Here is a 16,587-nt window from a genome sequence, read left to right as displayed (position 1 = left end):
GTCGTGTTTTCCTAAAAATGTTGATACTTTTTATTTTAAAAACAATTATGAGAATCTCGTTTGTTAGACAAAATCGTAAATAGCATCGCTTTTTCAACTTAAAAAATCTACCAAAAATCGAAAAATTGGAAAATTTTTAATAACTCGATAGGCATGCCTGCATAAACTTATAACCTATGAAAAGAGTATTGATTTTTATTTTTCTGATAACCCGTCACGCAGCTACGATGGGCAACATTTTTGGTCCAAATCAAAAGACTTGCCCGCTTAAGCGACGAACCCGGTGTAATCACTTTTCAACTTGTAAATGCTGCAAAAAATTTTAAAATCGAAAATTTTACAAAAACTCGATAGGGATACCTGGATAAACTTAAAATTTTACAAAAAAAAAATCGGATTTGTATATTTCAGTTGACCCAGTATGTGGCTACGATGGACACCGGATAAAATACCTTTTCGGAGATACGCCTGCATAAATGTGATGCCATGGATGAAGTTTTGAATAAATCTTCCCCAAAATACTGCCAAATATTCCTGATAGAATATAATTTAATATGGCACTCACTTGAAAATAAAAAGTTGAATCGTTTCTTCACAAAAAATCGTCAAAATGAGCCTTTTTTGTGCTCGAATTAACCTTAGCCCACCCCTAAAGTGAATGACAAAAGTAAAAGCTCACCTACCATGAAACATTTTTAACAATTCATATGTTTCAGCCATTTTGATATGTCTTTCATAAGATTTCAAATATGTTGGAGCCTCGAAAAATAATTGTTTCTTAAAGAAACATTGTTCATAATGGCAATATCAATTGGGTAATCGAAGAATTTACAATTCACTTATTATTCCCTCTAAAAATCAAAAAGCAAGACCGCAAAGAGTGGTTATCAAGAACCAACGCTCCTGGCACGATCACTATATAGCTACGCAACTCACCAATCGGTTTACTTCATCCGCCCTTTGAGTTACTCAGACCTCAGTTCGTGGCTCCAAGTGGGGTTCGTAATCCACGAATCGGTTTAAATCGACCCCCAACGTTCATTCAATCCCCATCGGCAGCTCGGAAAACCGAATACACTCTCGGCCGGGGGTCTCGGCGAACCGGCTACACGATCACCGGCACGCATTCATCTTGGCGTGCGCGCGCGCGCGCGCGCGATCGTTCCTCGGGTCCCAAGCTTAAAGGGTTAACTTTGCGTTCATCTCGAGCTACAGCCAGCGCGGTCTCGCTACCGGACGGTTCCTCGCGGCGTCAGTTTTCAAGCGACAGCGACTGAAGGCGGAGGTCCCGCGTCTCGCGTTCCCGTGCAGAACTCGCTCCCCCGGCCCCGGGTGTCCGTGTGTTGTGTCAGCATCGCGTGAGGAGCAAGTCCTTCGGTGTTGAAAGTGACAGTCCAACGACCTCCCCCCAACCCGGTGTCCCTACCATGTATACTCCCATTGTTCATCCAGTGTGAGGCGACACCGTAAGCGTGTCCAGTTGTTTTCATCGACCGAATCCGAAAAGTTGCTGTTGTGCCCGGGTGACGGGTTTTGGAGCGTCCGGATCGTGGCCGTTTTGGGGCGGCTTGCATGAAGTCCTGCTTCTCGTGACGAACGGAGACGGTGCTGGCCCGATGGCTCGTCGACCGAAGCGGTCGGCGCTGGTACTGGCAGCGATCGCGACCGTCCTAGCGGTTAGCCAGCGGTGCGCTGAAGATGGTGCGTACCCCCGGTACGGTGGTGCGGTGGCCAGTGCGGTGGTCACGGTCACCGCTAGTGCCGAGTCCGAAGCGGACCTCTCGGTGGCCGAAAGCAATCACCATCCCCGGGCGGCGTTACTGAATCTGCCCAAGTTTGGTGATCGGTTAGCACCTCGGTCACGCCCGGCCATTGAGGAACCGGCGGTGGCCAGTTCTGGTAACGGTGGAAGTGTAGTCAGTGCCAGGGACCAGAGTCCGGCGGGTAAAACTGGCCGGCAAGGTCGTGGTCAACAGGGTTTCCCGGGTTCCCGGGGACCACAACAGACGCAACCGCACCAGGCGGACATCAAGCGTGCCGACGTCATGCTGGTCAGTTCGCGCAGTGCCAAGGGTGGTGGTGTGCAGGGAGGGGTGGGCCAACAGGACCTCACACTCGCCGCTGACGAGGAGGAGGAGGAGGAAGAGGAAGAGGACCACGAAGAAGAAGACGAAGAAGAAGGTGACGATGTGGTAGAAGATGAGGAGGAAGAAGTGGCGGTGGATCCAGTGCGTAGTGACGGATCGGCGGATGTTGTTGGCGCGTTGGACTTCCGTGGACACGAAGTAGTGGCACGTGCCCGTGGGAACGAGCTGGAAGAAGAGGAGCAGACGACAGGGGAGAAGCAGGAGCAGCAGCAGCAGCGGACGGTGGTGGGCCGGGGTCCACTCGAAATAGTGGATGATGTGAGTGATGCGATCGCATCCGTCGCCGGCATCATCGGTAATGCGTCATCGCAGGCGCAGGCGCACCGGTTAGAGATGTCGACCGAGTTCTTCGTCGTGCCATCGACCGCGGCCTCCGCGGCCTCCCGTTCAACGACCGTCCGGGCCGGGGGCGTGATTCTGGCCGCCCGGCCCCCACCGACCGGCCGCCAGAACGTTACGCCACCGACGATCGTGGCGGCGGCCGCTGACTTCGGTGCTGGCCCGGGCAGTAGTGGACTCCGGAAGGAACCGTGGGTCGTCCCGGTGCTAGTGTTGGCTTCCCTTTCGATGCTCATGATGGCCGCGTTCGAGGTGTTTGTGTTGTGTAAAGCGTGGCGCACTTCGCCGAGTCGCCGTCACCTGTTCCTCGGTCAGATGCTGCTGCTGGGGCTGTTCGCTTGTTCCGGGTTGGCCGCCGTCCTGACCGTCACACCGACCGTTCTGTCCTGTGCAACGATGCGCTTCGGTGCGGGCGTTGCGTTTGCCCTCGTGTTCGCCTCCCTGCTCGTCAAGTGTGTGTTTCTGATCAGCTTAAACGGTGGCGTGTACCTGCCGGCACCGTACCAGGGACTGTTGCTACTGTTTGCCGTCCTCATCCAAGTAGCGGTCGGTGGTCAGTGGTTGCTAACGTCACCACCGAGCGTGGACAGTGTTTCGGTAGCGGCAACCACAGCGACCGGCAGTACCGCTGCGGTATCGAGCCGCTACCATCTTCTGATGACCGCGAGTGATCTCGCTACGATCTCGCACCCTTCGATGCCGTCCACGGGCGCTGCGGCCGGCGCCGCCGCCACCACCACCGTCATCCCGCTCTGTCATACACCATTCTCCGAGCTACTCCTGTCACTGATCTACATCGTCTTCCTGATCGTGTTTGTGGCTGTGCTGGCGATCAAATCGCGTGGAATCCGTGACAATTACCGGGAAGCGACGTACATTGGGCTCGCGATCGGTGGCATCATCCCGATCTGGCTCGGGTGGACGTTGTGCGGGTTGGCGGTGGCCGATCGGCACCGGGATGCGTGCCTTGCGTTCGGGCTCGTCGCTACCTCGTCCACGGTGTTTTTGGTGATGTTTATGCCGAAGGGACGACAGCTGGCGGCCATGGGCAAGGAGGGACTGTACGTGGAGGATCGCGAGGAGCGGTTTAGTTCGCTGAGCCGGGCCGGTTCCGGTTACTCACCGTCGTTCTTCCACTTCAAACCGATCAAGTATGGTGTGATGGGACCATCGCCGACACTGCAGACAGGGACGGGAGCTGCGCTTGTTGCCGGTGGACCGGGCACGACCACCACCTCCAAGCATCAGGCCGTTGCCACCCTCGGTGGAGGTAAGTCAAGAGGATTCCCTTAGCACCCGTGTCTGGAAAGCCTTGTTCTTCTCCCTTTTTATTGTGCTGAACGCACGTGCAGCTGACTGACAGAATGACTGAAACTGACGCCCTTTTTGAGTTTGTGTTGAGTGAGTCGCGATCGTTGTACAAATCCTTGGAACCGGCCTGGCGATCATTTTCGCTTTCAAATCGGCGTTAACCAATCTCGCAATCAAGCCAGAAGCGTGAGACGTCTGGAGGGAAGGTGTGTCTCGTAGTAATCATCGTGCCGTGTGAAAGTGCACGCCCCAGCCAACAACTCCTCTTTATTCACTGCATAATGCTGCATTAGAAATTAGTCTCCACGACGCTGTGTGTGAACTAAGCGAATCTTGCGTCGCGTAATGATAGTTACTCATAATCGGTTATAACCGATCAAAAGGCTTTATAAACAACAGCAATTTCCTTGCCCGGGCTACGGTTTGGTGACAGGAAGTGGTGCTAATTGAAGCGGAACTGGCTTCCTCTGGTGCCGCCGCACGCTAATGGAGACATGCGGCTCCCAGGAGACTCGAGGCGACTCTCGAGGCCACTTCTCATAATTGCCTTTGTCTTTGGATATAAATCAAATTAATTTCGGAAAATATTCCTCTTCTTTTCTTGGGGTCCTGAGGCTTCCGATGATCTCAACCTTGAAATCGTTCCTTGGAAGAACCGTCGATCTAATCCTCCCGCGTGGAGCTTAAAAGGTACTCCCGCCCAAAAATCGCGGCGCGACGAAGGATCGAACACAGCAAATTGCAATTAAAAGACTGAAGCGGGCTGCCGGGATTCACGATTCTGTCGAGTCAAGCGCGGCATCCCAAGGATCCAGTACAAGAAGAAGACTTAAAACACTGGAGACTGGAGCTGGAGCGCCTAAAAACTTCTAACCAAAAAGGAATCGCGCGAATGCCATTCCGGCCCCAGGAAAGGAAGAACAGAATCCTCGCGAACGGGATAAAAGCCAACGAAATGAAAACGGAATCCGAAAAGAAACCACTTTCGACAGAAGACATTTACGAAATGATAAAACTGGCGGGGAGGGAGCTGGTTAAAAGGACTAAGGCGGCAGCTAACCCTCGAGCGACGACGCCTTACCACTCGCGCTACCACTTCAGATCAGATATGAGCCGCGAACCCATTTCGCGGTTTCGGTTCGCGGTGGATGAGTTAACACATTTTTCAAATAAAGCTGGCGCTGGCATAAGGTAGATGAAAGGAGCGGCGTGAAGGAGGATTCCATTTTTGCTCAGACAGGACCCGCGGACTTGGCGAATCAAGCGAACCAGCTCGACCTTGAATGTGGTACAATCCCTTAGTGCCTGAAAATATTATGGAGCTCTCTGCCTCTCTCTCTCTCTGCTCTCGATCTGGACCAGTGCATGCGGCGAAAACATGAAACACTTTCCACTCGAAACGCGTGATGCCCTAATGCGCTCTCCCTAATTTCCTAATATCCCTCACGATCCAGCGATCGGACTGGACGCTTTCCATTCGGGGCATTCGGGGCAATGGCAGCTCCCGCGGCAAGTTACCAAATACCACAAGTTACAAGCGATCCGCCATCCGGGAAAGCAACACACGCGGCACAAACCCGCGTCGCTTTGGTCGAACCAAAGCGAGATCGAAGGCCCCATGCCAATAGCGGGGGAAAATTAGATCACAGGTAAATCAGCTGATCAATGCGGAACGCCACGGAATTCGATCCGATCTGGCATGGAAAGCCTGCTTCTCTCTATCTCTCTCTCTCTGTCTCTCTCTTTGCGTGTGGCTCGAAAATGGTAATCAAAATTAAATTAAGTGAAAATTTCTCTTCACCCCAAAAACCGCGGCTCTCCTGCTTTTTACTACCTTTTTTGGAGCTGCCCCTAGTGGCGTCTAGTGCAAAAGCGCTGGTTGGCCCACCACATCTACCTACCAGAGATCTTTCGGAGTAGAGATCGCGATGATAACGTGGTGAGTGAGCAAACTTGTGGCGCGAATTTAATGAATGCTATTATGACAAAATGCAGTAGCAGCAGCAGCAACAGGTTCGTGATCGTTACGCGATCGATGACGTGTGCTGACCGTGTGTCTGATAATTTGCGGCGTTGTGATCGCGGAACTCTGGCTCCACTCTGGTGACTGCAATGCAATGCCGTCGATTCCTCAATCCAAACACGTTGCCCCTAAATAAAAAAAAGGGTCCGTATCTCGGTTAATCGAAGTCCGATGTGATTGACGCCCCAAAACGTTTATCATCTTTTCGTGGTGCTGCTGCTGTCAGGAATCCATTATTCATAATAGTAGAGTTGGGTGTCCGCGAACGCGAACCGCACATAAAATAAACTATTGGCAAATAGGGAAGGAGAAGAAGAAGAAGAAGAAGAGACTTGCGGAGCCAACTGTCACGACTGGACTGGTCCCGAAAATGGAAGAGGATCTCCTGGTGATCTTTTGACCAGGATGTTCTAATCTTTGGAGGAGGGATATTCAAATTCCCAAACGTGCACCGAACGGGGATCAAGCTATTAGCTCTAATAATGGGTTTTGGCGTCGGTGGCTCCAGCTCTATCCACCTTCCATTCGTGAGGGCGAATCTTGAACCCCTCGAAAACCCACTGTTCACGTCCGGGTCCAGTGAAGACCCCGTGACTTTTCATCTTCAACGACAAGCGGACGACATCCGATACGTGGCTCGAGCTCGAGAGTTCTTACCAACTAAATATCAATAAACCTCCCCTCTCTCTCTCTCTCTCTCTCTCTCTCTCTCTCTCTCTCTCTCTCTCTCTCTCTCTCTCTCTCTCTTTCATTCTTCTCTCTTCATCTGTCTCTCTCTCTCTCTGGCCCGAGTCTCACTGACCTATCAATTGCAAGAAAAAAAAGGTACTTGGCACACAACAGACCCTCTCCTCGATACCCTCGATGCTTAAGCTCCCGATCATTGGGCCCCCTTTGTGGGATTCTGGGATTTCATCATTCACGCGATCGTACGCGCGCGCGAGTGTGTCTGTGCACGCACACCGTACGATATAATTAAATTTGGAAAATTATTACCACACCAAAGGCAAATTACATCCTCCAGGCCGTCCGCTCGATCGCTCGATCGCTCATTCAAGAACGCACCGAGAAGGGAGAAGGGAATGAAATTCGTTTCTTATGCTGCGTCGCCGTCGCCATCGTCTTCTGGCGAGTACTACGATCGGATGAGCACTCGGAATGTCGTAATGAATTGACGGCTAATGTGCACTCATTACTCGATTAATTGTTATTGGCATAATTTCCCCTCCTCCTGCTTCGATTGCCATGGCCCGGGGTGCTTCTCGTCGTCCAGTATTACGAGTCCAGTTGTTGTTCTGGAGTGTTTCACCAATCGAAATGCAAACGATCGTTTGCTAATTCATGCTTCAGGGGAGCGAAGGGGCTTTCCTTCCACTTTCCCGTTGTGTTCCGTTAGCAAAAGTGAAATCGCAGCTCTCTCTCTCTCTCTCGGTAGAAATGGAATTTGAATCCCTTTTCGAAAGGCCATTGATCACCATGTTTAAGAACCCGCTAAAAAAAGCGGTAGGTGTTGCTGGTCTCGACCGTGGTCGAGAAAGAAGTTGATAAATCGGTGATCACGATCACGGCGACGATAAAGGATAGAGCTCACTATTAATCTCACTGAACTGCCAAACCCCTCAACATCCGAACGCTCCCCCCAGGGCGGGGGGTGGTTTCCCACATTAACCGTCAACCTGAACCCCGGTGTCCAGTGAAGGAAGCTGATTGATTAGGCAGCATTAACGCGAAAGAAAAATAAAAGACTCTCGCGATCGGGCACACACCTTTATCAAGAACCTTCCATCTATGATCGTGCTACCTAGAACAACAGAACGCAGCAGAACCATTCTCCGGAGGGAGCTTAAGCCGTCCGAGGACCAGTTTTTGGGGAGTGGGGGGGGGGGAGGAAACCGCAGCGTAACGGTACACACAGGCTGACCGGATGGCCGTTCGCAGACAGTTCGCTTGATTACTCTGCGTGCACCGCGAGTTTGCCAAATTGGGTGGCCACCGGTTTTTTTTTTTTTTGGGCCGGTGCGACACTTTGATTGTGCTCGCTGTTTGCCTCATGAGCCCGGGTGGTCCCCGGAGCGCTCTGTGCGAACCCGTTTTCGGGAGTCACGGAGAGCGCCTAATGCCTTTTGGTGCCACAACTTGCAGCCTCCCTTCGGTGACAGTAATCGGCGATAGTGGATGGTGTGTTCCTTCCTTTCTTCTTCTTCTTCTGCTGCTGCTTCTCCTCCTCGGTGCTGTTACTGCTTCTTGCGATTTCCCTCCTCCCCGACCATGGCCGGTGGCCAATAAACATCGACATCGGTGGGCATCGTCGTCATCATCGAAAGCGGTTACGATCGTAACGCTTCGATCGTCTCGATTGAACGCACAGCACAGGTAGCAGCAGCAGCAGCAGCACCGCAGGAGGAGAGGCTGGTGGTGAGCGAGGTAGCGCAACAAATAACTCCGCGAGTACGCGGGCGGTGAGCAATTAATCTGGTAACATAACTGGAAAAGCTGGCGGCGAAACGTGGAAATTGCAAAGAAATTGCGCGCACCTCACAGTGTTTGTGACGTTTGTCGTTGTTGGTGGTGGCTGTTGCTGTTGCTGCTGTTGCTGCACGCGTAACCACGTAGCCGCACGCTGTCTTTTACTGCCCACACGCCACATGCCGTGGCACGCCAAACAATGGGCCACGAGATCGTTCGTTCGTTACAAACGATCGCTTGCCGATCGATCCTGCCGAGAGGATGGACTTTGCAGCAGCAGCAGCAGCCGCAGCTGTTGGTTTCACTACTTTCTATTGCTTTCTGCAAACTGCAAAAGAATCACCAGCTCGCGATGATGGTGAAACTCAGAAGTGATTGGTTATAACTGGGGTTTGAATTCGTTGAGACCGACGTCACGTCATATTTTACTAAGATGCTAGCCCAATCAACCACCGTTAGTGCGTGTGCATGGTCTAGAAAACAGAGAGAGATAGAGAGAGAGAGAGAGAGCGAGGGACTGCTGTACTCTATCATTTAATTAACAGAACGATTCTTGACCACAGCAGCAGCGGCAGTTCTGCTGGTCACTTCTCAAGTAACTCAAGGAGTCTTCCTTACACAATAGCTTGATGAAGTCAGCACAGTTTCACTTGCAAAGGGGGCCCGAGAATGGGCGGGAATGATGTTGTGTTTGCCATGTTACACCACACACCACCACAGCCGCCAAGTCGCGCCCCCTATCCATTCTCGATTGCTCTCGTTATGTTACCTTTCCCGTGTCGCGGCGGCGAGAAGGCGAAGGCAATACCTTCCCGTCGCTGATGCCACTCGGAAGAAAGACATCTTCTACGAAACCTCTTCTGCGGACATAAATCGAGGCGGTGGGCGTTGTGTGGAGGCGCACAAAACAAAAGAACGCTTCCCAGTCAGCCAAAGGGATTGGAACGAAGGAAGAAAAAAAAGCAAGGGAAGGTTGTGGGAGCAACAGCAGAAAGTTGATAATAAAAGCGAGCAACCAGCCAGTGAGAGCCCCAATGTTACCAGAACGCACGATCAAGTGTTTGTTAATTGTTCCACCGGCAGCAGCAAGAGAAGAAGCAACGAGTTAACGATTACACCAGACAGACCGGGAGCGAGCGAGTGAGCAAGCGAGAGAAAGAAGTGATCGTTTAATGGGAAGCAAAGGGAATTGAAGCAAAAAAAAAACGAAAGCTTCGAGTGGGCGCACAAGCGACGAACCTGCTCTTGCTGAACTGGCAGCAAAAACTATTTGTTTTCATGAAGAGATAATAAGCTATCGCGGGGGGGATGAAGATGATGAAACCGTGGACTGGCTGGTGATCTAGCTGCTGCTACCACTCACCAATCGTTGTGTGGTAATGGCCTTTGATGGTAATTCCAAATCACTGCCGATGATGATTAGCAACGGTGCAGCAGTAGCGCATCGTTTGAATAATGTGTTTTGTTTTTTTTTTTTACTCCGCCAAAAAGGGGACGCAGATCCTCCTTCGCGATTCAAGTCCGAGCTTGGGGTGGTGCGCGGCCACCGAGAATGTTGTTAAGAATGTGTGCAGCAGCAGCAGCAGCAACACTGGGGTGTTCGTGGAATGTGTCTGTCGCTGGCGAAACGAAGGCCATGATCGGCGAGGGCGCGACACCGAGGACGACAAGCATCCGCATGCGATAGCCGCGACTTGCTCCCCGGGTACACATAAATATCGATGTGTATACATAAATAGGCATCGACCGCGACCAGCATGGCACCACGACAGGGCATGGCATGGCCAGGCCAGCCATCCGATGGTGCCCTTGGATTTTTGTACGGTTTGGCATTGCGAGCGAGCACCTCGCGAGCGATCAGACGACGATATCAGACCCAACGAACCTTCAGCGAACCATCGGCCGCCGACCGTCGGTACAACATCGACATCAACCACCGATTATAGCGCCTCCGATCACCTCGACCACGGGCAGGCCACAGTTTTTGCTCTCTTCTTCCTTCCTTCCTTCCTCCTTCGCCTCGATCACCAAGCGATATGGCCGCCGTGGCCGGAATAAAAGAGAAAATACGCATCCTCACCGTCAGCCTTCCCGCGCTCTTCCCGGAGGGCGAATGCGAATAAAAACGGAATCGTGCAAGTGCAATAAAATGCATAAAGGGCCCTCGGGTCCGAAAAGGGACGTGCGCCTCTCTCCCCTGCTCTCGAACCCGATTTTCCACCTCATTACCGGGTACTCGACCGCGCGAAGAACGCAATGCTACGATGCGGCGACACAATATTTAATTTATTTAATTTACTCTGGTCCCTGGTGCTGGTGTGCCTGGTGGTGGTGACTGAAAATGGGAAAAACTATGCTCCACAGCTGAGCCTAGTGTTCTTCGCCTAGATGCTCCTTCTGCGCGAAGCACAAAAGCGCGAGGTGACACCGGGGACACACCGGGTCGCAGCACGCCACAGCATGGCATGGCATGGCGTGGGTAAAGTACAACTGATTTAGCGCTGATTGTGAGAAAACGAATAAATAATTGTGTATACACGCAATTGATTTGCGCGAGCGCGCGCCCATTCTCGCCACCGAAGCCATTTGCGACACGCAGCAGCAGCAGCAGCAGCAGCAACGACGACGACACCAGAAGAACGTCGATCGGACAATCGTACAGGGTGGATGCACTAACAAGAAGCTGGAACTGCGATGCTGGTACTACATTTCACAATGTCAATTGTGGGGATCTGTTGGGGTCCGGGGGCTTCATTATGGTTGTGACGGTCGGCGATCGCGTTAATGGTGTCCCTTTTCATTGTCGCGCGGCTCACTCGTGATCACTTTACTTCAGTTGTTCGAACAGAGGTGCGTTTGCGGTCGAGTTCAAGGAAGCGTCCGTAACAGCTTGACATCCCAATAGACGCTGGAGCGTTGGCATCGATTACCGCTTCGCGATAAGACGTGAACAACCTGCATGCATGCATGCATGCATGCATCATCTGCATGTATGGTCGCGCTTTCACTATCTCTCCTTCGTCTGTCTGTCTGGTGCTCCTGGGTGCTCCTGGTCGCTACTAGAAACTGGTCGCTAATTGTTGCTACAAGTAGAACATCGACTCCGCGAGCGCAAGCAAGCGGCTTCCGCAATTATATCGTCTCTACCACCGCAAACTCTCAGCCCCAGCCTGTTCGCCTCCGTCTGCGTACTTTCCAATCAAGCGTGGGCTGAGGATCACCTGAGCTGAGGAGCGGGGAGCAGAACACGCAGCCCCTGCAGAGCAAACGAGCAATCTGCCTGGTGCTACAGGTGCGTTTCATTAGCCGCTCGATCGGCCTTGCAGCGCCTTGACTTGCATGTTCTCTTGGCCCAGGGTACTAGTCCCTTCTGGCTTCTTCGCTGCTTCTTAGTGTAGTGGTCAGCCGCAGCTACACCACGCAGACCTAACGATCCACGCAATCCAATCACCGAATGATGCCCATAAATGTAGAACCATATTTAAGATCAATATTTCCTCCCTAGAGAGCAAGCTCCACCTAGAGGGCTCTCTCCTCTGTGCCGAGAAGGGTTTCGATTTCCTATACGTACCACGAGAAGGGACCACACGATCACGCAAGCGGCAGAATGAAATTGTCTTACATCAGGAACCGCAGCAAGTGCAAGTCCACCATCCAGACCCAACGAGGTTCTAGGGCCGGGGGTGAAAGAAATGAAAATGTTTCCTGCATCGTCGCACGATCGCGCACGATCACATTTATTCCACCGCGGACATTGTTGGGTATCGGTATCCGCGTCCAGTGGGGTCCCAGAACACGGTAATACGATCCCAGTGGCCCCCGGGAAGGGAAGGTCCATTTCATAAATCGACACAATTAAGCATTGAATATTGCGCTGAATCGGGCGATCAAGCGCGCGCAGTACGAGGATCATGGCAGGTGGACCTGGAAGCTACAAGCCTGCCTGTTGTACATTCGCTCGTATTTCAAGCGCCGAGATCACCTCCAGAGAATCCAGAAGCTACACACAGAACAGGAAGTAACAGGCCACATGGAGGTGCCTTTTGGTTGCGATTTTAATTATCGATCGTGTGGGGCTTCGATCGATTGTTCTTCTTCTGTTTTTCGTCCGCTGCAGACCGTATGCGCCACGAGAATCTCAATACAGAGGTTGATCGCTGATCATTTTGTGGCCGTTATGCCGTTCTGGGAGCGTACCGCAAGTAGCGCGAGCGAGCGATGACCCAGAAACCCAGACTTCCGAATCGGTTCCCCCCAAACCCTCTGCTTCCCGGGCCAACAATAATCATTCTGCAATAATATCTCGTTCTGGCTCGCCCGGCGATGGTGGCGCCCCGAGGGATGGGGCCGAAACCGCAAAGAATGCAAACGAGGCCGATCGGAATCAAGACCGGAGAGACCGCACGGAGGACCAGACCAGACGGAACGGAATGATGATCGTGCATGAGAAGAGAACGAGGAGAACAGGCAGGAGGGACGGATCGCGATCGATATCGGCCAGCTGGCCAGCGCGCTTTTGTAGGCCAGCGGATCAAACGGTGGTAGATTGCGCCATCCAGCGATCCAGTCTCCGGTCCAGCCGCGTCGTTCCCGTGATTGATGAGGTTATGTAAACACAATCCGAGCACAGCCCTTGGCCGTCCCTTTTAGATCCCCAGATGTAGGGTTCACCTTCCGCAAACGAACGGGAGGAATAGTGGCGCTAAGTAGCGGCGATCGAGAGCTCCGCGTCGCGTGGAAACAATCGGACGGACGAAACAAACCGCAAACAATGATTATGGACATTATCCCCTCGGGGTTTTGCGATCTGGAAGTAGCTGGATAATGGAGTGTCTGTGTCCCGGTCAAGTAGCCAGACGGCGCAAACCGGGCCTGAGACGCCTCTTAAGACGAAGTAGCTACTTGGTTCCAGCTCTTCCAGCACTCCATTCCCCCCCACCAGCACCAGCGACGGGCGTGACGTCCCAAGAAGATGCCAAGAAGGCCTCTCGCGGACCGCGGACATAAAAACAGTTACAAATGGAACAGTTATAGAGCCCTGTGGAGCGAGTGGTTGGGTGATGAAGAAATTACTAGACACGAACACGACAGACACGGGGGTGGTGGTGCGGTGCGGTCCATTCTCTCTCTCTCTCTCTCTCTCTCTCTCTCTCTCTCTCTCTCTCTCTCTCCCTCGGAGAAGGAAGTTCCTATCAGGCCAGACTTTAACCAGCAGCGGAAGCTACACCGGTTACCGATAGTGACGCCTCTGTGTGCAGTGTGCAGAGTGCGGTCGCCTGGCCACAGTCCGCATGTGGAGGCGAAGGGAACTGACCGATACAGCTTCCTAACAGCAGCAGGTTCCACGCCAACCACCAGTACAGAGTGCGTGGTCCTCTATCAATTAATGTATTCAATGCGTGCCAGCTGCCTCATCGGCTGGATCGACTGGTGGACTAACAGGTTTCGCAATACCACCGCCTCCATTCCCGGTTTGGAATATCTCTGCTGGCTGGAATGACAATGTTTATTATTTTCCGGCGCACCACCCCATGGGCATGTGCATGGAGAATAACTGTTCATGGTGCTCGCCTGCACCGAAGTGCGCATGCTAATTAATTAATAAATATTAAAATAATTTTCTCCCCAGCCCACCATACAGAGCGAGAGAGAAAGAGAGGGGAGAGGCCATATTTATGCCCCGCAAATAGGCTTCCGTCCAGCGTGGTGGCCACGAACACACTCTGCGTGGCTCCTACGATCGCTTTCTAGTGCGGCTGCAGAGCTTACTTGTGACTCAAAAGGAGTTCGCAGCAGCAATGGCGATCCTAGTAGGTGTTGCCCGTGCCCAGAACGAATGCAGAAGTCGAAGAAGCTGCTTCTTCGGTGAAGTTGTTGGAACCTTTTCGTTTTTTTTCACTTTCAACTCCCACGTCCAAGGGCAGAACGCGCGGGGAGGGGACCTCTTCTATGGCACTTCACGACCCTTTCTTACCCCCTCTTCCGGTTTTCCGTACAATGGTGTAACGCTCGATTACGAAACAATTTTCCACTCATTCTACTCCGGGACCCGGGACCTAGAACCTATCTGTAGTCCGGAATGATAAGCAGCAGCAGCAGCAGCAGCGATCAATGAACCGCCCTACCGACCTCTGAAGGGGCAGTAAATGACCGACCGACTAGATCGAATCCAGTGCCGGTGCCCGGACAAACAAACTCCACGGCCCGCCACACGGTGCCTCGTTTCGCTTTGATTCTTCGGCTTCGGGTGCGCTCTCTTCACAAACTACCACCATTGCTGCCGCCGCCGCCCGCTACGGTGTGCTAATGAATAGAACACAAACATTTCACACCTGTTTGGGCCACCGGGAGCACCACCAGGGATTGAAGTCGTGAGCCCGGAGCCGCCGCCATGTGCAAACAAGACGCACGGTACGGCAGCACACCTGTTGAGTCCCAACATTAGAAGCGCAGACCAGCGCTGGTGAGAGTGAGAGATCATAACAGGTTTCCCTGTGGTTCCCTGGTGGTGCTGGGAAGGGAAAACTGGGGATTCAAGCGGCAACACTTCATGCCAACATCCCGAGAACCATTCGATAGTTCCAGTTGGATTCAGTTCCAGTTGTGTAGCGAGGTGCGGGATTATAGAAGTCGATGGCGTGAGTTGGCACTTGGGGGAACCCGCTCCTTCCCACCCCGTTGAAACTGGAGCTTGAGTACATCCATCTTCTAGCTGGCGCGATTTGCAGAGGAATCGGCACCGCGCGTCGCTGCTGCTAGCGAATCGGTTTCGCTGATTTCACTTCTCTTTGGCGGCTGCCGTGGCCGGAAAGTGAATTTGAGCAAAAAAGAAGAAGAGAGAACGTACCGAAACCGAGCTCGATCGAGATGATCATTGACGTTCTGAGCAGGAAAAGCCACACTTCCACCCCGGGTGCTGCCGGACTGCCCTTGTGGACCTCTGATGTTCTGAAGAGCAGAAGTCTCTCCAGCAGCAGGAGCTCCTAGCGCGAGGAACTAACGAGGGATCCACAAAAGCGATCTTGACGAAACATGCTCCCGGGAGGCCGTGGCCGCCCCCGGCGGGAGTTCTCGGTTCGCTGCTGATTGACGTCGCGTCCGCCTTACTCCGCTGGAGCAGCAGCTGGAGTCCCAGGAGCGCTCGGTGACGGAACAATGGCCTTAGTTTGCCGCTCCTACCACCATGAGGTTTGAGCGGTGGTTTGTGGTCCGTTTTTCGGCAATTCTTTTCCATCATTCTAAGTCACCGCAACCCGGTCGAGGGATGGACCGGGACGTGAATCTTGATCTTGTTGCGGTGCTACCGTGCCATTGCCATCGCCGGAAATGAGGGAAGGTCGGTGGCAATGATGTTGCCGAATCAATTGACCGAACCGACAACAAAAGCCACCACCAGTGGCAACCTTAGCGACTAGTGTGGCATTTCGGTGGCATGGCGGTTCTTCTTTTGCGGTCCCCCGGGAGAACCGGATTCGATCTGCTTAATTAAGCCACCGGGCTTAAGTGAAATAAATAATACAATACACGTCCTGTGCGAGACTCCTGCCGGTAATGGTAGGGTATTCCACCAAAATTCGCTTGACTCGTAATCGTGTAATTGCACGGAACGCTTCCATCGGGACCCTCTTCAACACCTCCAGAACACTCTAAAACCACGCCACCGTCTACACCTCACGATAACAATTCAAACGATAATGATGAAGCCCAACGAAGTGCTTGGTTGATGTGGTTGAGTTTTAGTTTTTTTTTCAGTAACGGAGACGGCTGCAGAAGCCCGCCAAACCGCAACGCCCGCCGGTTCTCGCAGGGATCAATCGATCGTTCTCGATACTCGCCACCATACAGCAGCAACCGTCCGCAGGGCCATATGTTGTGGCAACAGTGGAAGAAAATTGGTTCATGTGTTGCGCCGAAAAAAAAAATGGTGTCGAAGTGAAACTCCCCAGGAATGTGGGGCCTGGCTGGGGCCTGGCTGCAAAAATCCAACTCCAACTAAACCGGCTTTTTCGTGTGAAATGCGGCCGCGAGAACCGCCATGTTCTAGTCAGAGCCTGCGCTCGCTCCTCGCTTCTCCACACCCCCCTCCCGGGGGGGGGGGGGGGATTAATTGAAATTTATCGTTTTCGATCAATCAAACCGCAAGGTTTTCGGGATCGGGGCTCCCGGTGGAGGAGGCCCCCGAGAGAGTGTGTTGAACCGGTTCCCAGCTGCGGTTGCGCCCAGGGGGGACCACGTGCTTTTGAACAGTGCCGAGGGCGCAAAGTCCAACGCCCAAAAGCCCAGCCCCGCATAACAACAGCA

The 16,587-nt window shown here is 52.8% G+C and overlaps 1 protein-coding gene across 1 annotated transcript in view; it reads left to right on the top strand.

The window, feature by feature from the left end:
• The first annotated feature begins 1,616 nt into the window (after positions 1 to 1,616).
• LOC126576106 (uncharacterized) overlaps positions 1,617 to 16,587 on the top strand; it is a 36,684-nt gene continuing 21,713 nt past the window's right edge. Inside the window, exon 1 of the mRNA XM_050237218.1 lies at positions 1,617 to 3,756. Within this exon, the coding sequence (XP_050093175.1) occupies positions 1,617 to 3,756 (2,140 nt within the window). The remainder of the gene's footprint in view (positions 3,757 to 16,587) is intronic.

Source organism: Anopheles aquasalis, chromosome 3 (assembly GCF_943734665.1).
Source record: "Anopheles aquasalis chromosome 3, idAnoAquaMG_Q_19, whole genome shotgun sequence".
NCBI lineage: Eukaryota > Metazoa > Arthropoda > Insecta > Diptera > Culicidae > Anopheles > Anopheles aquasalis.
This window is presented reverse-complemented; position numbering and strand designations above follow the sequence as displayed.